General features: G+C 44.4%; 1 protein-coding gene and 1 long non-coding RNA gene across 2 annotated transcripts in view; both read right to left on the minus strand.

The window, feature by feature from the left end:
- Nucleotides 1-216: 216 nt before the first annotated feature.
- Nucleotides 217-25,058, minus strand: part of C3 (complement C3) — an 82,975-nt gene continuing 58,133 nt past the window's right edge. The window contains exons 29-40 of the mRNA XM_063119083.1: nucleotides 23,594-23,757; nucleotides 19,616-19,774; nucleotides 17,515-17,665; nucleotides 16,071-16,125; nucleotides 14,532-14,619; nucleotides 11,936-12,025; nucleotides 9,822-9,927; nucleotides 8,364-8,453; nucleotides 5,694-5,780; nucleotides 4,717-4,800; nucleotides 2,638-2,773; nucleotides 217-506 (exon numbers count right to left, since the gene is read on the minus strand). Coding sequence (XP_062975153.1) covers nucleotides 365-506; nucleotides 2,638-2,773; nucleotides 4,717-4,800; nucleotides 5,694-5,780; nucleotides 8,364-8,453; nucleotides 9,822-9,927; nucleotides 11,936-12,025; nucleotides 14,532-14,619; nucleotides 16,071-16,125; nucleotides 17,515-17,665; nucleotides 19,616-19,774; nucleotides 23,594-23,757 — 1,352 coding nt within the window. The 3' untranslated portion in view covers nucleotides 217-364. The remainder of the gene's footprint in view (nucleotides 507-2,637; nucleotides 2,774-4,716; nucleotides 4,801-5,693; nucleotides 5,781-8,363; nucleotides 8,454-9,821; nucleotides 9,928-11,935; nucleotides 12,026-14,531; nucleotides 14,620-16,070; nucleotides 16,126-17,514; nucleotides 17,666-19,615; nucleotides 19,775-23,593; nucleotides 23,758-25,058) is intronic.
- LOC134394014 (uncharacterized) lies at nucleotides 9,934-11,929 on the minus strand. Its single transcript, XR_010025151.1, has 3 exons — nucleotides 10,796-11,929; nucleotides 10,541-10,710; nucleotides 9,934-10,455 (listed from the first exon to the last, which is right to left on the minus strand). It is a non-coding gene; the product is annotated as an uncharacterized LOC134394014 (long non-coding RNA).

Here is a 25,058-nt window from a genome sequence, read left to right on the forward strand (position 1 = left end):
AGTCTTGCTGCAAAATAGCTGTCAAAATGAATGTGAGGGTCTCCATTTTGAAATTCTTGTGTGAGAGGAATCTGTTGAGCCATTTTCGGTCCAGCATAGCTCTGACCATGGGGGAATCCGCACGTCGTACCGAGATCGCTTCTAAGCGACCCCAGTGCGGCGTGAAAGCGATCGTGTAACTTGCCTCAACACCACAATAAGAACTCAACACCACAATAAGAAATCACTTCTTTATTTTCTATATATAAACAATTTGGAGAGTACAAATTAAAGGAAGCTGGAACTTCAGGAGGGAAAGAGACTTCTGAGGATGGCTCAAAAACCCACGTAATGTGAATCACATGTTCAGATGCCTCTTTTACAATTAGGTCTGGCAGCCTAAAATGGACAGTGAGTTGGAGAACTGGAGGAAGTCATTGCACAGGTTCTCGAATTCTTCCATCTGGCATTCTTCATCATTCGGCCATCTCTCAATCCAAGTATCTTTGCTAATGATGTAGTTGGTGCTAAAAAGGAGAGAGGGGAAGCTTTGAATCTTTGCGTTATGGGCATATTGGTTAGCTTGGCTGCTGTGCAGAAACCTATAAGGGCTGGGCCATATTGACAAGGACCATCTCTCAACTATTGCACATACCATGTGATATACGTGGGGCTGCCTTGAAAATGGTCCGGAAGCTTCAGCTGGTACAAAACAGGGCAGCCTGCCTACTAACAGGGACTGGCCGGCAAGATCACATTACGCCAGTCCTTTTACAACTTCATTGGCTGCCAGTCCAGGTCCAGACCCAATTCAAAGTGCTGGTATTGACATTCAAAGCCCTAAACGGTTTGGGGCCAGGTTATCTGAAGGAACGCCTCCTCCCATATGTACCTGCCCAGACCTTAAGATCATCTACAGGGGCCCTTCTCCGTGAGCCCCTGCCAAAGGAAGTGAGGCAGGTGGCTACTAGGAGGAGGGCTTCCTCTGCTGTGGCATCCCGGCTGTGGAATGAGCTCGCCAGAGAGGTCCGTCTGGCGCCTACACTGTACTCCTTTTGTCGCCAGCTGAAGACCTTTCTATTCTCTCAGTATTTTAACACTTAATTTTAACTTACATTTAAATTTTACTGTTCTAACTCTGTATTTTAATCTTACATCAATTTTGCTGCGTGGTTTTATCCTGGTTGTGCTTTTTATACTGTATTTTGTATTTGTGCTTTTAACCTGTTGATTAGTTTTATTATGGTTTTAATTTTTGTGAACCGCCCAGAGAGCTTCGGCTATTGGGCGGTATAAAAATGTAATAAATAAATAAATAAATAAATGGAAGCAAAATGCTTTTGATGGAAAGAGGATTTGAACAACCACCATTTGGTTTTTCCTAGAAAGTCATGTTCTGGGGAGCTTTTTGAATTTTGGGGAATTCAAAATGGCTGCCACCATTAAAAAAAAAGGGAGCATTTCATGCAACCCTTTTTTAAAAACCCAAACATTTTTTATGTTTGGATCTCTATGTTTTAAAAATAAGAATTCCTTCTGAAACATCCAAAGGCACTATATTCAAAAGCAGATCTCCCAGGTTTAAAAAGAGTCACCTCATACCATCTTTTTTGGAGGGTGCGGGGAGAATCAGAGATTAACCGTACAATCCTATGTATGGTTAGTTAAGTGCTGTGCACAATTCAACAAAATTGGACTTATTCCCAAATAAAAGTGCTTAAACAATCAGCAAAAAGATGCAGATTAATAAAACTGGGGACAGGCACCTTCATGATATTATAAACATACAATGCGAAGGGAATAAAAGCCCCCTCTAACAGATCATATCAAGAATAGAGACTACTGAAGCCTTAAATAAGGTTGGGATGAAAATGAGAAAACCTTTCATTTTCCTTAGGAACTGTCTCCCAAAAAGATCCTGATGGGGAGAAATAAACTAGTGTTAAAATGGAGGTTAGAACAGGAGAGGGTAGAAAGTAGATTACAAGATGCTTTCATAGAATCATAGAATAGCAGAGTTGGAAGGGGCCTATCAGGCCATGGAGTCCAGGAATGCAGGAATCCACCCTAAAGCATCCCTGACAGATGGTTGTCCAGCTGCCTCTTGAATGCTTTGGATTTCAACTCCTAGTATTGCTGGCAATTGGTCATGCTGCCAGGGGCTTCTGGGAGTTAAAGTCCAAAACATCTAGAGATCAGTCTTCTGCCCACCCGTGCTTTATAGTACAAACTGCTTAGTGTTTAATGAGGCAATTTTGGAACTCTGCGGGTACATTGGTGTTACACCAGTGCTCTGTAGAGCAAGCACATTAAGTATTATGTAACATACTGTAAGGCTGAAGCACATGAGTGAAACCTTGACATATTCCTTGAGATGAAGGAAGGGCACAAACACAGGATAGTATCAGCCAAGTCACACTGGCTATGTATATAGGGGGCTCAGCATCATCGTTAAGGTTAATTTACAGCCGTATCTACATCTCAAGAAAATATCAGCTGTAACCACAAGAGATCCACTGAAGCAGCTGAGAAATCTATGGAAGAGTTTTTATGTTGCATGTTTTCTTGGCTGAATGCTCTTGTTTTTCAAACTTGCACTGGTTTTGATATATTGTTAGGCTTGTTCCATCTGTCTAAGAAATGAAATGAAATACGTACTCCGTTTTTGTGGGCCACATGTCAGCACTGGGGCCCCAGATCAGATAGTCCTTGTTCGGCTCCAGATTCAGCGCTTGCCTGCATTTCAACTGACTGATAAACTTGCGGGGCTTGGCTTGTGGATTTGAGTCGCTCCCTGGAGGAATCAGATAAAAAAAAAAATCATAAATGTTTGAATCAAGGCTGTGAGCTTTTACTGGACTTGGGGGATGCAATCAGTAGGAAGAAGACGGAAGGGTAGTCTTGTTTTGATGTCACTTTTATTTATTTATTTCATTTATATCCCACCCTTTTTCCTCCAAGGAACCCAAGGTGACGTACATAATCCTTTGCCCCTAGTGTCTTCAGGTGCATGCAGAGTAACTTAAGTAGAGTGGTTTAGCTACTCTGGATCCACACCCATCACATTTGTTTCAGACATACAGTCTTCCTTGTTCTACTAATTTCTAAGAGCAGCCAGCTGTGGTGCAAATTGCTGATTGGCTGGTCCATATGACATCACAAAACCAGTTCTCCGCTTTCCCATCTCATCTCCAGTCCAGCTTTTCAAGTTTTAGAGACTGAAAGTTGTACTTGCTCATGTCCCTCTACTGCCAATTCTCTCTCTTGTGTAGCCCCCTGCACTATCACCCCGCACTGTTCCAAATAGCTGCCGACCTCCTGGACCAGATTGGAGGGGGGGGGGCACAGGAGGGAGGAGATAATTGGCAAAAATGATTTGCTGGCGCAAAGAGCCTTCCATCAGTGAAGGGATGTCATTGAATGCACCCAGGAATGTGTGTGTGTTACAAGCAATAAATGCTTCACTGAATAAACTGAGGGCTTTCTCTGTGGTGGCCCCTCGACTGTGGAATGCCCTCCCCTTGAAGGCCTGATTGGTGCCAACATTGATTGCATTTCGACGCCAAGTAAAAACAAGGCTTTTTAACAAAGCCTTTGATGGTTAAACTCACTAGCACATTGTTTTAACTGCTTTTAAATTATATATTGTTTTAACTTGGATCATGGTTTAATTTGTTTTTAACTGTGCATATTTATTGTTTTATACTGTATGTTTTTATCTGTATGCCGCCCTGAGATCTTAGTGACATAGGGCGGGATATAAATATTTTAAATAAATAAAATAAAATAATTGGATAGTACTACTAGTAGTAGTAGTGGTAGTAATAACAATAATGATGATGGTAGTTATGATGAGGAGAGACATCTTGCATGAATCATGGGGGAGAACATTAGATTCAGCATTAGATTCGCAGGCAAATACGTGCGCCAAAGGAGCAGAGAAAATGATTGGGGGAAAACATCTCAGTTCCTGTTCCTATGTGCATCTCTGCACTGTCATTATAATCGGAAACATTCAAGACGGCCTCTTCTTTTAACAATGCTTTGGTTTATTAATGTGTAAGATTTCTCATATTTCCTTTCATAGCTCAGAAAGAGACCTATAATGGAGGTTTGGGTGATTGATTTAGTGATTGATTGACTTTTATTATGATACTGACCCCCCATGTGTTGCAGAGGATTCTGGAAAGTGATATATGATGTATATTCTGAGACAGCATCCCATGGCAGGGAGAGACTGGCCCAGTTTGCATAACAAAATGGGGGTTAATAAGCCCTGGTAGCTTGTTAACCACCCCCACGCATGCCTGTCTCATGCTAGCTGAATCCCCTAATTATTCTTGCCAGGCATGAGTTGCCATGACGTCCGAACCCAGCAAGGGTGGTTGGTTGGGGTAATTAACAAACCATGAAGCAACCCTGCAGCAAACTGTCTGTGCTGTATTTCAGGGAAGCTTCTGGGGAACCCCAGTATTTCCTAGAAAAAACCAATAACCTAGGTCATTCTTCCTCAACCTGGTGCTCTCCAAATGTTTTGGAACACAGCTCCCAGCATGACCATTGACCAAGTTGGCTGTTTGGGGTGTTGAAGTCCAAACTATCTGGAGACTGGAGAGCACCAGGGTAGGAACGGTTGATGTAGAGTCTAACATGAGCTTTCAAAGCAATAGTTATTTACAGCAAACGTTCCTGCTTTTGTATCCAAGGTATGATTTTCGTCAGGAGGGAAATTCTTACCTTCTTTAATAATTTCCGAAACTTCCATGATATAGTTGTCATCACCCTCTTCTTCTTCTATTCTAAGCAGCTTGGCTTTGTACACTTAAAAAAAAAAGACAGAGAAAAGAAATTAGCTAAGATAGCTCCATGAGAAAAGAAATTAGCTAAGATAGCTCCATGCTTACAATCAGCGAGACTTAATACTCAGTGCTGGTGAATTTTCAGGAGACCTTGGAAATCGCATTTCATTTTGGCACCACTAAACTCCAGAGCCTGCTCACTGATCCGGAATTAATTCCAGAACACATGAGTTGTTGTAGTGCTATTGAGGCCCAACATACGACAAGCTACAATGCCGCCGCTACAGAAAATGTCATCATGGATGAGTTTGTATAGCAGCAGTTCCCCATGTGGAGGGAGGCAACCGGCTGTCCCATGAGAAAGTGAGGCAACTGGCATTACCACCTCAAGTGGTGGCTGTTGGTTACTAGGTGTTCAGGGCCGGTGCTACCATAGAGGCCACTCAGGCGGCAGCCTAGAGCGCCAAGGTAAGGGGAGGCGCCGAACGCCGCACCCGGAAGCTGCTCTCCCACAGCGGCTCTGAGAGAGCGGCTTCCGGGCACGTCATTCCGAAGCTGCCCGCCCGCCCCAGTGTCCTGGCTTCGCTTCGGCTGGGCACCCACCCAGCCGAAGCGAAGCCCCCCACCACCACCCCTCCAGCGTCCTGGCTTCTCCCAGAGCGGCTTCCGGCCCGGCGCACTGTTCCAAAGCCACCTGCCCACTGGCACCCCCACCCCAGCGGCCTGGCTTCGCTTCGGCTGGGTGGGCGAGATGGCGCCCCGCACCCAGGTACAGTGGGGTGGGGATGGGTGGGTGAAAGCAGCTCACCTGCCTAGGGCGCAAAATAGTTTGGCAACGGCCCTGTAGGTGTTGATTATTATCATTCAGGCACAGCCCCTGCCTCACTTACAGAATTAAGCAACATAAACCATTACCATAATCCACCGTTGGCTTGCAGGCTAATTCAATTCGTATCTGTAGATCAACGGCTTCCTCTACCTTGTTGAGCAAGGAGCAACTTTCTTTGGGAGAAGAGCACAAAGAAAGAAAGAAAGAGCACATGAGGAAACGGAATATCTCCCTAGAAGCCCCACATTGTCTCAGGGAGCATTTCTAGTCAGATTTCTTGAACTGGTCATTGGGACTGCCAGGTTTTGAGTTTAAAAGTACCGCTAGGTGCAGGGGTGGAATCTGACAGCATCCAGTGGGTCAGCGTTGAAGCCTGAGCAGCCTGCAGAATTTACTGGCTTTTCAGCCCCCAGTATTGTATGCCGGGCAGTTTTATTGATCGTCGGACCACTCTTAATTTCCATGATCCTGGATGTCCCTTCCATAGCAGGCTGAGGGTGTTGATCTCTAGGCACCAGCACTCACTGACATTCTCGTCAAGACTTGTCATGATGGAGCCTGCCTCCATATTTCAAGATTTTCTCCCCATTTCCTGATTTTCAAATATTTCTGGATTCCAGCAGCAGTCTTAGCAATGACCCGACGTCGTGATGTTCTCTCCACATGAACGGGAGATTTTAAGAACTTTATGGAGACTTTAGTTTATCTAGTAGTGGACATTTTACAGGCAAAAATATTAGTACTTATCCATGGAGCAGAAATTAACGCGCTAAAAAGAAACGGGAAGCAGTGCTATCAATCAGTGATAGGAAAAATCCCCTTGGTGTGATTCGGGATTGCACGTGACGTACCCACTATTTCCCCCACAAATTGGAAGGCAGCTCATTTTTCCCCAGGCCAATTTCAAAATCCAGGCCCCATCATTCTCCCAAATATGTGATCAAGAGCTTCAAGCGGATCTAACTATCTACTTTCAATCCCCATAAAGACCTAACCCTCCCATCCTGTGTCCCTGTCCCATTGCCTCTTCACTTTCCTCCTATGTAGCAAGACGGGCAGTAGGGAGGTCTTGCTGAAGCCCATCTCCACTGCTGAAGCCCATCTCCACTGCTGAAGCCCATCTCCACTGCTGAAGGCCATCTCCACTGCTGAAGCCCATCTCCACTGCTGAAGCCCATCTCCACTGCTGAAGTCCATCTCCACTGCTGAAGTCCATCTCCACTGCTGAAGCCCATCTCCACTGCTGAAGCCCATCTCCACTGCTGAAGACTATCTCCATTCCTCCAGTCTTCCCTGCCTCCCCAGCTGGTGCCTTGAATGGAAAGGTGGTAAATATTGTTTGTGTGATATGCAGGTTCCCCACCCTTGCCTTAGGGAATGGCTCTTACCATATGGGCCTCACCATGTGTCAGCACAGAAGGCTTTGCTCAGTGAAGGCTACTCACTCAAGCTATATTTGTTTGGCGAGCACACAAAATTTGGCCTTCTCAGTGGTGGACTTCCCTCCCTCTAGAGATTTGGGAGGCTTCTTAAGATATTCCAGTTTGCCAGGCTTTCACCAGTGTACCTCTGAGAAACACGTTGTTCCTGGCCACTTAAGTAGAAAGCTGTGGCTGCTGTCAGGCATTGGGAGTGTAGGAGGGAGTGTTATAGTGAGGTTTTGTGGTTTGGTTTGGTTTTTATAAGAAAAACATTCATTTCAGGGGAGGGCTGGGAATACAAATGGGTAGATTTGTTTTGAATTTACATTTATTTTTAAGCCAACTCTAGGGGTGGCACCCTCACAAGGAAGTGTACGAGATAAAAGAAGCGATACAAAACAAAGTAATGCAGACCATCTAATAATTCATAGCATTTATATGGCATTTCAGGGGGCTCTTACTATATATATATATATATATATATATATATATATATATATATATCTATCTCCCAGATGGCAGATAGGGGACTGAGGGTTAGGCCCTCTTACTGAGTTTGTGGTAGAGGCAACATTCGATTTGGGGACATTCTGCCCCCTTAGAATCATAGAATAGCAGAGATGGAAGGGGCCTACAAGGCCATTGAGTCCAACCCCCTGCTCAAGGCAGGAATCCACCCTAAAGCATCCCTGACAGAGGGTTGCCCAGCTGCCTCTTGAAGGCCTCTAGTGTGGGAGAGCCCACAACCTCCCTAGGTAACGGGTTCCATTGTCGTACTGCTCTAACAGTCAGGAAGTTTTTCCTGATGTCCAGCTGGAATCTGGCTTCCTTTAACTTGAGCCCGTTATTCCGTGTCTTGCACTCTGGGAGGATTGTGAAGAGATCCTGGTATATTGCATCAGTTTACATATTAGTCTATGTGAGGAAGGAATTATAAACACTCTTATACATTACCTATTTGACTGCAAACTATAGCCTGAGAGAACTATGAGGCTAGTGGCCCTTTGAACGACCCTTCGCCACCTTACAGATAGTAGATCAGCCTTTCCCTACTTGGATCATTCCAGATGTTCTTGACTATGGCTCCCAACAGCCCCAGCCAGAATGGCCAAGTGTCAGGCATGATGGTAGTTGTTGTCAATCTGGAGGGATGCAGGTTGAAGAAGACTGATAAAGTTATAACCTGGATTAAGCCCTTTCAACCAGAGATCATAAATTCTGCAGTAGCGCAATTCCCTTGCAGTCCGTCACCCACCCACCTGCCCGCCCACCTACTTCTTGCCTTTGGGTGAGTAGAGGCAGTCCGTCACCCACCCACCTGCCCGCACACCTTACCTTCTGCACATCGGCAAACATCACCATGGCATATCTTACTGAGGAGATCACTTCCTTGGTCTGGATGGTAGAACTTCATGCACTGTTCATCTGGAAGAAGGAATGAAAAGACATGTCCCTACTTCGTACTGACAAGCCTGTGTAATTCAGTGATTTAAACCCTTAGGAGGAGGAAATCCCAGAAGTAAAAGCATTGGAAAGTGCAGAAAGTAGGGTTAGATGGCCCATTTCTCCCAAGTTTCTTTAAACAAGCTTCTTTAAACAATCACTTGGAAATGAAGGAATGGTACACACACATACCAGGAATGGTACACACATACACGCACACATGACCAGCTTCTGTTCGCTATGGTCCTAGAGGCTGTAAGTGTATTTTGCGACACAAACTGACCTATTCACAAACAGTCAGGCTCTACTATAAAGGCAGTACCATGTAGTATTAAGGCAATGGAGCTTCTGTGCTTAAGCATGGCCAGGCCATTACACATAACATTCAGAAGTAACATTAGAAATGTAGAATAACATTATTTCTTACAAGTGCCTTAAAAGTGAAACTGTGGGCAAATGTTTTCACTACACCTTGATTGAATTTCTTAGGGCCTACCAGGAGCCAGATAACATTGCTTTATTGGTCAGGAATCTCAGGACTGCACCCATCCAATCAATTATTATTATTATTATTATTATTATTATTATTATTATTTATTTATATAGCACCATCAATGTACATGGTGCTGTACAGAGTAAAACAGTAAATAGCAAGACCCTGCCGCATAGGCTTACAATCTAATAAAATCATAGTAAAACAATAAGGAGGGGAAGAGAATGCAAACAGGCACAGGGTAGGGTAAGCAGGCACAGGGTAGGGTAAAACTAACAGTATAAAGTCCGCACAACATCAAGTTTTAAAAGCTTTAGGAAAAAGAAAAGTTTTTAGTTGAGCTTTAAAAGCTGCGGTTGAACTTGTAGTTCTCAAATGTTCTGGAAGAGCATTCCAGGCGTAAGTGGCAGCGGAAGAAAATGGACGAAGCCGGGCAAGGGAAGTAGAGACCCTTGGGCAGGTGAGAAACATGGCATCAGAGGAGCAAAGAGCATGAGCAGGGCAATAGTGTGAGATGAGAGAGGAGAGATAGGAAGGAGCTAGACCGTGAAAAGCTTTGAAGGTTAACAGGAGAAGTTTATATTGGATTCTGAAGTGAATTGGAAGCCAATGAAGAGATTTCAGAAGCGGAGCACTGCAGTTGCTGGATTGGTAAAATACCTTGGGGTGGCAAAACAAACCACAGCAAAATCCACTCTTCTACGCTGCAACAAAGCCGAATTAGGGCAACTACCCATGTTTCAATAGGGTTCTATCACATGCACACACTGGTTTGCGAAGTGCTAATTGGGCTTTAGGCTGTTTGGCTGGCCTCCACTTTGCAAAGTCCACTGGAAAGAGCTTGCAGTTACCATTACCTAGATTGTAATAGTTGTAGACCTTCACTGATGCTGGTTGAATGAGACCAACTTGAAAAAATTGGTGAGCTTTAAATTGCAGACATTCATCATCCTTGTGGGAGAGCTGTGATGGAGAGAGAAAAGGAGAAATACATATCTGGGTGCCGGCCTTCCAATGGAGGTAGTCCTCTCTCACAGACTCCTGAGCCATATTGTGGAAATCACTTCAGTTCAGACTTGGGCGTTCAGGTTTGATAGGGCAATTTTTAAGGGTGTCCCAGGTTCATGGCTCAAGAGGAGGACAAGAATGATACAGGTATGATGGAATCCAGCAGATTAAAGTGGTATGCTAAAATAGTAGCCTGTCAGACTTATGTTGCTGCAAATGCCAGAAGACCTACAATTCCTGACAGCAATGCCTGACATTTTCACTCCAACATAAAATCAGGTGATGGTGCTGTTGCTATCAAGCGCCAGAAGACCTACAATTCCTGACAGCAATGCCTGACATTTTCACTCCAACATAAAATCAGGTGATGGTGCTGTTGCTATCAAGCGCCAGAAGACCTACAATTCCTGACAGCAGTGCCTGACATTTTCACTCCAACATAAAATCAGGTGATGGTGCTGTTGCTATCAAGCGCCAGAAGACCTACAATTCCTGACAGCAGTGCCTGACATTTTCACTCCAACATAAAATCAGGTGATGGTGCTGTTGCTATCAAGTGCCAGAAGACCTACAATTCCTGACAGCAATGCCTGACGTTTTCACTCCAACATAAAATCAGGTGATGGTGCTGTTGCTATCAAGCGCCAGAAGACCTACAATTCCTGACAGCAGTGCCTGACATTTTCACTCCAACATAAAATCAGGTGATGGTGCTGTTGCTATCAAGCGCCAGAAGACCTACAATTCCTGACAGCAGTGCCTGACATTTTCACTCCAACATAAAATCAGGTGATGGTGCTGTTGCTACGAAGTGCCAGAAGACCTACAATTCCTGACAGCAATGCCTGACGTTTTCACTCCAACATAAAATCAGGTGATGGTGCTGTTGCTATCAAGCGCCAGAAGACCTACAATTCCTGACAGCAATGCCTGACGTTTTCACTCCAACATAAAATCAGGTGATGGTGCTGTTGCTATCAAGCGCCAGAAGACCTACAATTCCTGACAGCAATGCCTGACGTTTTCACTCCAACATAAAATCAGGTGATGGTGCTGTTGCTACGAAGTGCCAGAAGACCTACAATTCCTGACAGCAATGCCTGACGTTTTCACTCCAACATAAAATCAGGTGATGGTGCTGTTGCTATCAAGCGCCAGAAGACCTACAATTCCTGACAGCAATGCCTGACGTTTTCACTCCAACATAAAATCAGGTGATGGTGCTGTTGCTATCAAGCGCCAGAAGACCTACAATTCCTGACAGCAATGCCTGACGTTTTCACTCCAACATAAAATCAGGTGATGGTGCTGTTGCTATCAAGGGCCATTAGACCTACAATTCCTGACAGCAATGCTTGACATTTTCACTCCAACATAAAATCAGGTGATGGTGCTGTTGCTATCAAGCGCCAGAAGACCTACAATTCCTGACAGCAGTGCCTGACGTTTTCACTCCAACATAAAATCAGGTGATGGTGCTGTTGCTATCAAGCGCCAGAAGACCTACAATTCCTGACAGCAATGCCTGACGTTTTCACTCCAACATAAAATCAGGTGATGGTGCTGTTGCTATCAAGCGCCAGAAGACCTACAATTCCTGACAGCAATGCCTGACGTTTTCACTCCAACATAAAATCAGGTGATGGTGCTGTTGCTATCAAGCGCCAGAAGACCTACAATTCCTGACAGCAATGCCTGACGTTTTCACTCCTGAACACAAAATTCATGACCTAAATCACAATGAAAAACACAGCAAAGCACCACGTTCTCAATTTTTAATAAGGGCCTTGATGCGGATTAGGGATGGTTCCGGAAGATCAGCTTACCACAAAATGCACACACCCATCCCATCTTCTGCAGCTCATGGAACGTTGCCTTACCACACACACAACAGTGCTGCCCTAGCTGTGTTTACTCCCAGCTAGGCAAGGGTATTCCACAGAGCTCCTCCACAAGTTTTTACCTTGTCCAAGTAAATGATGACGTTCCCTCTTTCAGACATGACATTGTCAACTTCAAACTTGGAGATGTATCTGTCAACTCCTTCAGAAAGCTAAACATCAAAAGAAAGTAAGAGACAACATTGGCACCGGGAGTTACAGGTGAATCACATAAGCCATCCCTCAGAACTAGAACTGCCTCTAGGTTTCATCTATAGCAAAATTCAAAGAAAAATTAGAGATTATGTAAAATTAGGGAAATCTGTCAGGGGAGTTCCACACATCCCAGTGTTTTAATCAAGTTCTACCTGAGATGAAATTCTGTATCTGTACTGCCTCCATCAGAGGTAAAGACTCTTTTAGTGACTTCCTAGATCTGTAGGTTCCTGATTCTAGTCCTGAGGGCTCCTGACAATGCAACATCTGGTAAATCAAGTTCTGTTTTATGCAGGTCATAATGGTCAAGGACCAGCCAAGACATTTTGGCAATTGGGGACTTTTGTGTAGCTCCTGTTTATTCCAAAGAGCCTCAGGTGCAGGGAAACCACCCAGTGGCTTGTGTATCACCAAAGGTCAAATCTGTCTCCTACAGCTCCCCCCCCCACCCATTCCCTCCAGCTGCCCTCAGTGTGGAACTGAACTCACTTGCTAAACATGTGGTGCAACTTCTCTCTATCTTTCCTGAAATCTCTCCTTCAGAACTATTCTTCCACATGGACTTTAGCATATCCTACAATCCTCGTTCCCAACAGTAACTGCATTTCAACTCTGTGTAACTGCATTTACCCCTATTCACCCATCCCTTATCCTTAACTTTCTTTCCCCTCTCCTTGGTGTTTTTCCTGTTGCCCATTTTTAAGTATAAGCTCCTTGGGGGCAGAGACCTGAACATTTTTTGCCAATAAAAGTAAGTTGCCAATAGCACTATCTATGTAAGAATATGGTACTGTGAGGCTTATTACTTGAGATCTACTAGACTAATTCTGCTCATTTTGGTTTTAAACTGAAGCTTGAGCAACATAGACATATAGAAAATTTTGAAAATTGAAAAAGTTCAGAAACTTGAGCTTTAATAGCAATTAATTTCCTCCACGCCAAACAGGCAGGGCAGCCCCTCGGCCAGTGGGATGACAGACAGCCCTGCTCACCCAATCATAGAATCATAGAATAGCAGAGTTGGAAGGGGCCTATAAGGCCATCGAGTCCAACCCCCTGCTCAATGCAGGAATCTACCCTAAAGCATCCCTGACAGGTGGTTGTTCAGCTGCCTCTTGAAGGCCTCTAGTGTGGGAGAGCCCACAACCTCCCTAGGGAACTGGTTCCATTGTCGTACTGCTCTAACAGTCAGGAAGTTTTTCCTGATGTCCAGCTGGAATCTGTCTTCCTTTAACCTGAACCCATTATTCCGTGTCCTGCACTCTGGGAGGATCCAGAAGAGATCCTGGCCCTCCTCTGTGTGACAACCTTTTAAGTATTTATTATTATTATTATTATTATTATTATTATTATTATTTATTTATTTATTTATTTATTTATATAGCACCATCAATGTACATGGCTCATTTGAAGAGTGCTCTCATGTCTCCCCTCAAACTTCTCTTCTCCAGGCTAAACATGCCCAGTTCTTTCAGTCTCTCTTCATAGGGCTTTGTTTCCAGACCCCTGGTCATCCTGGTTGCCCTCCTCTGAACATGCTTCTTGAATTGTGGAGCCCAGAACTGGACGCAATACTCTAAATGAGGCCTAACCAGGGCCGAATAGAGAGGAATCAGTACCTCACGTGATTTGGAAGCTATACTTCTATTAATGCAGCCCAAAATAGCATTGGCCTTTCTTGCAGCCCTATCGCACTGTTGGCTCATATTCAGCTTGTGAACTACAACAATTCCAAGATCCTTCTCGTTTGTAGTATTGCTGAGCCAAGTATCCCCCATCTTGTAACTGTGCCTTTGGTTTCTATTTCCTAGATGTAGAACTTGGCATTTATCCCTCTTAAATTTCATTCTGTTGTTTTCAGCCCAGCGCTCCAGCCTATCAAGATCACTTTTGAAGTTTGTTTCTGTCTTCCAGGGTATTAGCTATCCCACCCAATTTTGTGTCGGGATAGTGTGGTGCGAAGATGCAATTAGGCTGCCACCACCAGTGGAGAGAAGGAAAGGAACAGAGGGGGCAAATTGGGGGGGGCAGTGTCACATGTACATTTTGAAGGGGGGATTCACTGTGCACGAGCCATATTTGCATTATTCATGAGCTCCTCTGTTGTGAAGGGTCTGAGGGGCAAAAGACAAGAAAGAAGCAGGACTGCTAGTGCCCATGGCGATGGACTTTAAACTAGTAAAATAAAGAATAATAGATAATAAAAAGATGCCTGTTTTGGCAGAGGCCGCAGTCACACGGGCACTGGGGTGTAAACAGCTATTCTCTGTGGCATCCAGCACAGCAAACTGCTGCGTCACAGCAGGAGAATTGGTGGCATTCATGATTAATCCCAATCCCTTCTCTCTCCAGACCTAACCACACAGCCAAAGGCTGCTTGTTGGCTGTAGTGAATTTCTTAGTCCGATACCCTCAAAGGACAATTTAAGCAGTCATTTCTAGCATCAAGCAAGGCTCACCTACCCTCTTAAGGTCTTCAGTGTCAGGTGCAAAGCCAGTGAGCATGGAGACATCAATAATGGTCATTGTGGCATCAACTTGACCAAGATACCTGAAATCAGGGAGAGGGATTTCATAGCTTAGAAATGTACCTGGCTTAGGTTCTGTTGACTTAGTTCTGCATGTCTGCAAAGTGGTTCCATTTGAAATTGGGAAAGGCAATTGTAGTAGAGGTTGCTCACTGGCTAGTGCCTGTGGCATCACTAAGATAATGACTCCTAGTCATCACAAAGTACTTTTGTAAAAGTGTACAATGTTTGTGAATGGGTGTGCGTGTGTGTGTGTGTGAGCGAACGGGGATAGGTGAAGAAGGCTCTTTACAAAAAAGTAGTAAGCTTGCCAGATGCACAATGGTGGATGGGGGTGAGGGAAGCCTGGGCCAGATCGACACGTCGTTGCTAAGGCGCTTCCGTGCGCCTTTTTTAAAGACGTACCTAAAAGAAGCGCCTCTTTCTTTACTGTGTGTACTGTGAGCTAGGCAGCGCCGCCTGCGGAAGAATCTCTACCCCATTCAAAGACGCTGCTCGGGCCGCTTCCCCCTCGCGTGTTCTTCCATTCGAATAATCCCCCCTCCCACCCGGTGGCTCTTCTGGCGCGTCCCGGCAGTGGCGGCTCCTCCTGCAAAACACTTTTCTCCCTCGGTGTGTTTGTATTTGCGTTTGCGTGCGCGTGTGCGAGCACACACCGAAGAGAGTCCCGGGGAGATGACACCGCGGGGGAGAGCGAGAGGCAGGAGCTGAACCCGTCCGCCGCGCGCACGCAAACGCAAATACAAACACACCGAGGGAGAAAAGCGTTTTGCAGGAGGAGCCGCCGCCGCCGGGACCTGCCAGAAGAGCCCGTGGGTGGGAGGGGGGATTATTCGAATGGAAGAACGCGCGAGGGGGAAGCGGCCAGAGCCGAGCAGCGTCTTTGAATGGGGTAGAGATTCTTCTGCAGGCGGCGCTGCCTAGCTCACAGTACACACAGTAAAGAAAGAGGCGCTTCTTTTAGGTACGTCTTTAAAAAAGGCGCACGGAAGCGCCTTCGCAACGACGTGTAGATCTGGCCCAGGCTTACAAGACAAGTTTAAACAGTCAGCATTTAGTTTGCTCTCAAAGAGTTGTAATGCAAATTGTAAAAGTGGGATCAAACTGAGGATGAAAAACCTACTGTGACTTAAAATCCTAGGTATATCCCTCACTTTCACCCTCCACCCAGCACACTGTAGACTAGGACCCTCCAGGCAAAATAGATGTAAACTGTGCACAAAAACACAAGAGAGAATAAAGGTCATTGTTTAACAACAGTAGTAGAAACTTCTGGACTTCCAATGTTGCCCTTTGGGTTTTGATGCATTCCTTTCCCACCAATGCAGGCGGAGGGCAGGGTCTCAGAGCCAACATATATCAAACTCCTTAAAATAGAGAAACCTTTGGGAAATGTTGAGTAAGCTCTTTTCTTTAAAACAATGATTTCTGCTTCTCCCAATTATTACTGAGGATCTTTAAACTAAATCCTCACCTGGTGCAGATTTTAATAGTGACAGCTCCCTGGGATCCCTTTGCCTGCTTTGCAGCTAGAAATTGTAATACAATAGAAAAAATAATCAATGCCTTTGTACAAATTCCTTTCCCCCATTTCCCTTAAATTCCCTCCCCCCACCAGCCTAGTTTTTAAATTCGAAGTTTGCACCATTATGTTCAAATATCGGTTCACCTAGTTAACACCCTATGTTAAGTTCTTTTAGCAGAAGATAAACAAGACTATTTCATGATTTGGGGCTTGTATATACGGCTTGTTTACCCCACCCTAAATGCGCATATTCACATTTTAGGTTACATGACGCAGCCGTCCATTCGCTGCAGCGCCGGGTTTTTAACCCTATAATGTGCATCTTTGCATTTGCAATTTACCACGACTTTTAGATCACGTCCGAATTTGCACCACATTATGGCTATGTGTCTTTGGGGGAGTTAAATGTGATTTTGACATGTGGGCGGAGCTTTGAGGGTAGGACAATGTGATTGGCCGATTTCCTGATTTCGCACCAATTGGCTGCCTTGTTCGTTCGCGCCGTTTTTAGTTTGAAGTCTCTCTCGAAGCTCCGCAGAGAAAGCTTCTTAAAACAATTTTATTTATGTAATTATATATTTATTGCATTTCTGTACCGCCCAATATGTGAAGCTGTCTGTGCTGTTCACAAAAACAAAGAGGGGGAAACAGGCAGCCAGACGAAGAAGATGTGTTCTGCTGCCTCGGTCCTTTCCCTCTGCTGCCTTGTTCCTTCCCCCCCCACCCCCTGCTCCCAGTTTGTCTGCCCCCATCTATATATGAATCTGTGGAGCTCCACATATAAAATGTATAGATTTACTCCTCTCTCGTAGCTCCGTATATGCGATAATGCGCATGTGCGCATTCCTAACTTCACTATAAAAAAATCAGGAAATAAATCACTGTTGCTGCTGCACATCTCCTTCGAGTCAACATAAAATCGGGTTTATATTTAATGAGGAGCAATCCTGTTGTCGTATAGATGGGGGCTAGGTCTCAAGGGCCTAGGTCAAGGGGGCTAGGTCTCAAGGGCCCCTGCCTCTTCTATTAGTAAACCTTATTAAATGTAGTGGGATGCATGTTTAGGTGCAAACGTTCAAAGAGTCTTTTCAAAAAGAACCCTAGCCCATAATTCTATAAGGAGGAACATATATATGGGAAACACATGAAGATAGGTAGATGCATCTTGTCCTACACTAGCCTTCCCCAACTTGAACTACAACTCCCAGCATCCCTGACCATTGATAGCAGTTGAAACTCAAAGGTTCAGCAAGGCTGTCCTACATACATACTTATGCACGCACGTGCGCGCGCACACACCTACTTCATCCATTTCAAAGTTTTAAAAGGGCTGCTACAAAGGCTCTTCAGGATTTGTGCTGAGCAAATATAAACTGAGCAAAAATAGACTTACGCAGCTGGATGGGTTGAACAGTAACTTCAAGATGGAAATTCTTGCACAGAGACACATCGTTCCGTGGCTTTTCATTATATACTCTCACAATAGTCATAGTTGCTTTTCCTTGGCCTGAGGCTTCCACAATGAAATCTTCGTTGATCTTGGTCTGAAAAGCAACCAGAGTTAGTTTGTACTTGCATTGGTTTCTCTTGATTTGTTTCATTGTATTATTATTATTATTATTATTATTATTATTATTATTATTATTATTTATATAGCACCATCAATGTACATGGTGCTGTACAGAGTAAAACAGTAAATAGCGAGACCCTGCCGCATAGGCTTACATTCTAATAAAACCATTATAAAACAATAAGGAGGGGAAGAGAAAGCAAACAGGCACAAGGTAGGGTAAAACTAACAGTATAAAGTCAGAACAAAATCAAGTTTTAAAAGCTTTAGGAAAAAGAAAAGTTTTTAGCTGAGCTTTAAAAGCTGCGGTATTACTCTTTTATTACTTTTCTTGTAACCTGGCTTGAACTAGACCTGGGATACAAATCTATGAGATATATATATATATATATATATATATGTATGTATATATGCTGTACCCAGCATAACATACGCCGTTGTAGCATATCTTAAAGTTTATTAATTAAATATCATCACAGGGGTGGGGGCTGCTTGGAGGCCGCCGATACAGTGCCGTCTGGCAGACCTGGGGGGCAGCGACGTTGGGGGAGGGGGAGCAGGTGTCCCCATCTCCCCGGGGTTCCTGTCAGCCTTGGGCCGCCTGCCCAGCTCACATGAGATTAGGCCGGGGCCTGGGCTTGCAGCAGCCGAGCAGCCCCCCACCCAGCCACCAAGGGCCCCGGCTGTGCCTCGCTCATGCTCTAGACCATGGCACTACCCCCTTCATGGGGGTGGAGAAAGCGATGAGGCAGAAAGGGGGGTAGGATTACCTTGGAAAGCCTGGAGGAATCAGGCGAGGGGCTTAGCAACCTGTATCAGCTGATGTTATACGTTGTGACTGTTGCTTAGCAACCTGTATCAGCTGAAGCCTTTATGGAAACATACCTAAGCATTTTATAGAGAGAGAAGATATATATATGTGTGTGTGTGTGTGTGTGTGTGTTTAACAAGTGCATGGTGAAATGAGAGTAGGTCAGCATGGGATCAATAAGACAACTGCAAGCACAAAAGAAAATATTCCATTCCTCCGCTATCGGAAGTCACAATCTACCAAAGTCTTCCCCATGCAAACTTCATTAAAAATGAATGGGAACTATTTTGCACAGATCCCTTTGATTATTTTAGATTTGCTATATTCACTGTAATGAAGAATAGGTGGCTTTAGCTAGTTCCAATAGAAATAAAAAACCCTACTCTGTATAAGAATACAATAGTGTAATGCTTATTACTAGGGATTTATCAAACTGATTTTGCTCATTTTTTAAAACTGAAGCTTGAACAGTGTAAATATGAAAAAAAAAATGATGGAAGTTTGAAAAATTTCAAAGCTCTAGCTTTAATAGCCAAACAGTACATTTCCATGCTCTAGCCAGGAACCTGAGGTGTTTTTTGTACTCTTCATCTTTGTGCTCTTAAAAACAGACCAACATACACACACTACACAATGGTAGCAGATCCATGTTTAAACTCCCACATCTGACACCGTCACATCTAGTTTGGCCTTGAGCCTCAAGCAGTACATCAGAAATAGCAACATTGCAAGTTTCCTTCTCAGGTCTACTTTCCATATGCCAATCCCTAAGCACACAGAGAGCTGTTCCCCAGTGTGCCTGTGCAATAGCAATTCACCAAATTCACCTTGGAAGCACAGGAAGGCATTCTTTGGTGGTGTGTGTGTTTTTAATAGTGGAGCTAAGCCAATTACAAGTCTGGAGGTGGGGAGAGAAACTTCTTAATGCTTTTGTACGCCTACATTCTAGACAGTAGGTTAGGCTTTCCATGGTATTTTATATTGCTGGATTCATTGAGCTTTAAACAGCGCTACCTTTATGACAAGGTAGATCAGAAATCTAAACACAGAATAACAAGTAAACATTTTCAGAAGAGTAAAAAATAGCTAAAACTCGCTCAGAAAACGCTGTACCTCTGCTGTCCGAGCTATGAGGGCACTGCTATAGTCAATCCTGAAACGGACCGGATCGTGACGTCCTGGCAATTTAATAGAAACATCCAAGTTCAGGTCTTGATGCGTAGGGATGTCCATTTCATACTGGGCAAGAGCTTGGAACACCATTATGGTTGCCTGGAATGACGGGAGAAAGATGCATTAGTTCATTCTGAAGTAGATCCCTTAGCAATTATTGGGCATTAGAACTGGATATCCAGTGAAAGAGATTACCAGGAACTGGAGTGTATGCAGAGCAGATACATATTTCATGAAACTACACCAGTGTGGCACTGGTGTTACCTGCAGCAAACATGTAGACATGGACAGCATACATACATGTAGATGGTTCTTTAAACACGCACATCTTTATGTCTCGGGGACCAAACTTTGCATGACACAGGAGGTCTGTAAACTGGACCTCTCACTGTTTGTTTAAAAGAAGTTAATAGCAGTTTGAGGACCCCTGATTCGGGTTGAAATCTTGCCATTGAAGCTGGGTGTAACGCCTACATTATTCTCCTGATCAAATTTCCCCTTGAAACATGCTACTTGCCCTGCAGGTGAAAACATACAGACACCTCTGTGGTAACGGGGGAAGGAAGAACTCCCCGCCCCTGTCCCTTCTCAGCTGCGAAGGACTCCCTGCAAATATGCATCCTAAATAACTACATGTTGGTCTCTACCTCTCTCATAAGCTACAACCAGGACCGGTGCTACCATAGAGGCCACTCAGGCGTCCGCCTAGTGCGCCACGCTAAGAAGAGGGGCGCCGGGCACAGCGCAGCACTCACACGCATTGGCTGTGAGCCGGCCCGGCCTGAGGATTCAGCTGGGCCTGGGCGGGCGAGATGGCACCCTGCGCCTGCCCAGCCAAAGCGAAGCCAGGGACACTGGGGTGGGGTTGGGGCGGCTCCATGTTTGGACTTCCGGAACGCGCCCGGAAGAGAGAGAGAGAGGGAAAGAGAATGTCTGGGTGAATGGGGTGCATGGGGTCTTTGAGTGAATGCATGTGTTCATGCGTGTTATTATTATTATTATTATTATTATTATTATTATTATTTATATAGCACCATCAATGTACATGGTGCTGTACAGAGTAAAACAGTAAATAGCAAGACTCTGCCGCATAGGCTTACATTCTAATAAAATCATAATAAAACAATAAGGAGGGGAAGAGAATGCAAACAGGCACAGGGTAGGGTAAAACTAACAGTATAAAGTCTGCACAACATCAAGTTTTAAAAGCTTTAGGAAAAAGAAAAGTTTTTAGTTGAGCTTTAAAAGCTGCGATTGAACTTGTAGTTCTCAAATGTTCTGGAAGAGCGTTCCAGGCGTAAGGGGCAGCAGAAGAAAATGGACGGAGCCGAGCAAGGGAAGTGTGTTTGTTTGGAGTGAGTGATGCTGAGTGTGTGTGTGCGCGCGCATGTGAGTTGGGGGGGATGATTTGGAGGTGATATTCCTATTAAATAATGCATTTTAGACTCATAGACATCCCTTTCCAATTTGTTTGCTATAAAGTGCGTATTTCTTGCACTTTAAAATAAATTTAGCAGTTTCAAGTTCTGTGCTTCTTATTTTTTCCAGGAAACATCTGTTCTTAAAAATCAAAGTTGGCATTTGGGGGGGGGTGTGAAAGTAGCTCACCTTGCCTAGGGCACAAAATAGTCTGGCACCGGCCCTGGCTACAACTCTTATGAAAGGGCATATAAAATATTAAATACATTCTCATATAAAGGAAGAATCATTACTACTTAGGCACGGAAAGACTCATTCGCGGCCCCGCTCAGTGGTCGCTCCTGGAGTCATGGCTGCCACCCGCCCTGTGAGCTGCGCTGTGCAACGCCCCTCCGTGACAAGCTGCCATGTTTACACAAGATGGTGGCTCTGTAATTTTCGTATTTTTAAAGTTGTGCAGAATGGAGGCCATAGAGGGGCAACATTAGCAGCTTTTTTTTTTGTAAAAATCATTCTATATATTGTTTGTGGTGTGTGTTCTTATATCATATTTTAATCGTATAAAATTACTTAACCTTTTGGAGTGAAAGATAAAAAGGCTATATAAAAGAATTCCTGTGCATCTATACCAGGACAGAATCTGCATTTCCCTCGTTGAACTTTGTTCTTGGGAAATGAAATGGGATTTGTAATTTTGCAATTTGTAATTTGTAATTTTGCATTGCTGCTGTTTTTATCTGGTTTTATCTGGTTGAGCTTTTATATTGTATTTTATATTATGGTTTTATACTGTTGTTTTATACTTTGAATGGTTTTAATTTTTGTGAACCGCCCAGAGAGCTCCGGCTATTGGGCGGTATAGAAATGCAATAAATAAATAAATAAATAAATAATATTAGGAAAGTTGTCATAGAAACTCCTCAGCCTCTTATCCCAATAACGAGTAAATGGAAAAGACAGCTTGCAAACGAGTCTCTGGTAGTTCATTTGCTTGTTGTGCAGATAAATTTAAAAATACAAGATAAAATGTTCAAAGCTTGAAAGAAAGAACTAAAATCGGTCGAGTTAAAAAAAGAATGCTGTAATAATTGTTGTTAGTTCCAGGAGAGCTCGGAGCAAGGCATCCTTCCGCCTCAGACCGGAACCGGAACTCCGAAATGGGATATACTAACTTCTGATCCTTAGACTCTGCTATTCTATTATTCTATGATTTTTTTTAAAAAATATATGTATATCTCTATCTGTATTAACTGTAGATGTTTTAATTTGTAAAATCGCCTAGAGTCCCACTATCGGGGAAAAGGTGGGAGGAGAAGGAGGAGGAGGAGCTACAAAGCACCCACTAGAGGGCACCGTTCCATTCAAAGTTATGAAGCGGGGAAGTTTTCGGTTATAGACCACATGGTCGCCCCTCTCTGCCCGTGTGATGCAGCCTATTACAATTGTGCAAGAAAAGCAGGAAGCAAAGCCTCAGTAAGGTAACGTGATTTCCCCTTAATCTAAAGAAGCCCATGATCTCTTCTCGATCCTCCCAGAGTGCAGGACACGAAATAACGGGTTCAAGTTAAAGGAAGCCAGATTCCAGCTGGACATCAGGAAAAACTTCCTGGCTGTTAGAGCAGTATGACAATGGAATCAGTTACCTAGGGAGGTTGTGGGCTCTCCCACACTAAAGGCCTTCAAGAGGCAGCTGGACAACCATCTGTCAGGGATGCTTTAGGGTAGATTCCTGCATTGAGCAGGGGGTTGGACTCAATGGCCTTGTAGGCCCCTTACAACTCTGCTATTCTATTATTCTATGATTTTTTTTTTAAAAAAATGTATATCTCTATCTGTATTAACTGTAGATGTTTTAATTTGTAAAATCGCCTAGAGTCCCACTATCGGGGAAAAGGTGGGAGGAGAAGGAGGAGGAGGAGCTACAAAGCACCCACTAGAGGGCACTGTTCCATTCAAAGTTATGAAGCGGGGAAGTTTTCGGTTATAGACCACATTGTCGCCCCTCTCTGCCCGTGTGATGCAGCCTATTACAATTGCGCAAGAAAAGCAGGAAGCAAAGTCTCAGTAAGGTAACGTGATTTCCCCTTAAGCTAAAGAAGCCCATGATCAAGCTAAATATAAAAATTCCTAGCCATGGACACATCTGCCACACTGTGCCTAGGCTGTACCACTTGAGATTGCCCAAAGGAGCTCATGTGATTATAAGTGCACCTCCCTATGAAAAATCCCCTCTATATAGGATACTAGCATGCTAGGGAGAAGGCTGTGCTAGAAACCTTCTCGTTGACAGACTAGTTTTCTATGTTCAGGGAGGAACATTCCGTCATGTGAGTCCTATGCGCAGACTGAAGTAGCTCAGCTACAGATTTACCAGCTTAATCAGAACTAGGCAACAATGCAGGCTACTGTTCAGTTTTAAGCAGACCAATTTGGAGGACAGCTCTTCAGAAGCCGATGCCTGAAATCTGCAGTCAAAAGTCCAATAAAGCAAACTCTTACCTGGGTTTGTCCATACGTCCCCCCGTAATACCTCTGCTCTGTCAGCCATTTGACAATGGCGCCAGTATTGTCAAATTTCTTCATTTTCAGCAAGGCCAGCAGAGCGTAGGAGGAGCCTTCGATGTTGTAGGTGCGAGCATTGTATTCTTCCCAACGATTTCCACCTAAATGCCAAATAGATCTTGACTACATTTCTTGAGAGCACAATGGGTCATTATTCTAAGGAGCTACTTAACAGGAAGTAGAGAGTCCAGTGTAGTTCCCTCACTCTTTGCTGCTGCCAGGACACACCGCCATTTTGGTTTTTTATTACTTTTCCTCTCAACAACTGGGGCGGGGCAGGGTGGGACAGGCAACTAGAAAGGAGAAGGGTGCATAAAGCTGGCATGTACTCCAGAGCTTCCAAATTCATATAGGGCATCTAGAAGGGTTTCAAGCTCTCTTGCATGCTGCTTTCAGCTTAGGTGGTACTGATGTTCTGTGCAAGGCTGTCCCACGTTACTGTGGTTCAGCCCAGCACCCCATTACTGTGGAGCGCTGGACTGAACACAACAGAATGAAATTTAATAGGGATAAATGCCAACTTCTACATTTAGGAAATAGAAACCAAATGCACAGTTACAAGATGGGGGATACTTGACTCAGCAATACTGCAAACGAGAAGGGTCTTGGAATTGTTGTAGAGCGCAAGCTGAATATGAGCCAACAGTGCGATATGGCTGCAAGAAAGGCAAATGCTATTTTGGGCTGCATTAATAGAAGTATAGCTTCCAAATCACGGGAGGTACTGGTTCCTCTCTATTCAGCCCTGGTTAGGCCTCCTCTAGAGTATTGCGTCCAGTTCTGGGCTCCACAGTTCAAGAAGGACTCAGACAAGCTGGAGCGTGTTCAGAGGAGGGCAACCAGGGTGATCAGGGGTCTGGAAACAAAGCCCTATGAAGAGAGACTGAAAGAACTGGGCATGTTTAGCCTGGAGAAGAGAAGATTGAGGGGAGATATGATAGCACTCTTCAAATACTTAAAAGGTTGTCACACAGAGGAGGGCCAGGATCTCTTCTCGATCCTCCCAGAGTGCAGGACACGGAATAACGGGCTCAAGTTAAAGGAAGCCAGATTCCAGCTGGACATCAGGAAAATCTTTCTGACTGTTAGAGCAGTATGACAATGGAATTAATTCCCTAGGGAGGTTGTGGGCTCTCCCACACTAGAGGCCTTCAAGAGGCACCTGGACAACCGTCAGGGATGCTTTAGGGTGGATTCCTGCACTGAGCAGGGGGTTGGAGTCGATGGCCTTGTAGGCCCCTTCCAACTCTGATATTCTATGATTCTATGATCACCTTTATTATGGTCAGAGGATCAGAGCAGCCAAAAACAGAGAGACATTCTTCAAGAAGAAACTTCAGGGCTGTGGAATGGCGCATCCATGTCTTTGACAGTACCAGGAACAGAGAGAGGGAAAAGGCAG

Source organism: Elgaria multicarinata, chromosome 3 (assembly GCF_023053635.1).
Source record: "Elgaria multicarinata webbii isolate HBS135686 ecotype San Diego chromosome 3, rElgMul1.1.pri, whole genome shotgun sequence".
NCBI classification, from domain to species: Eukaryota; Metazoa; Chordata; class Lepidosauria; order Squamata; family Anguidae; genus Elgaria; species Elgaria multicarinata.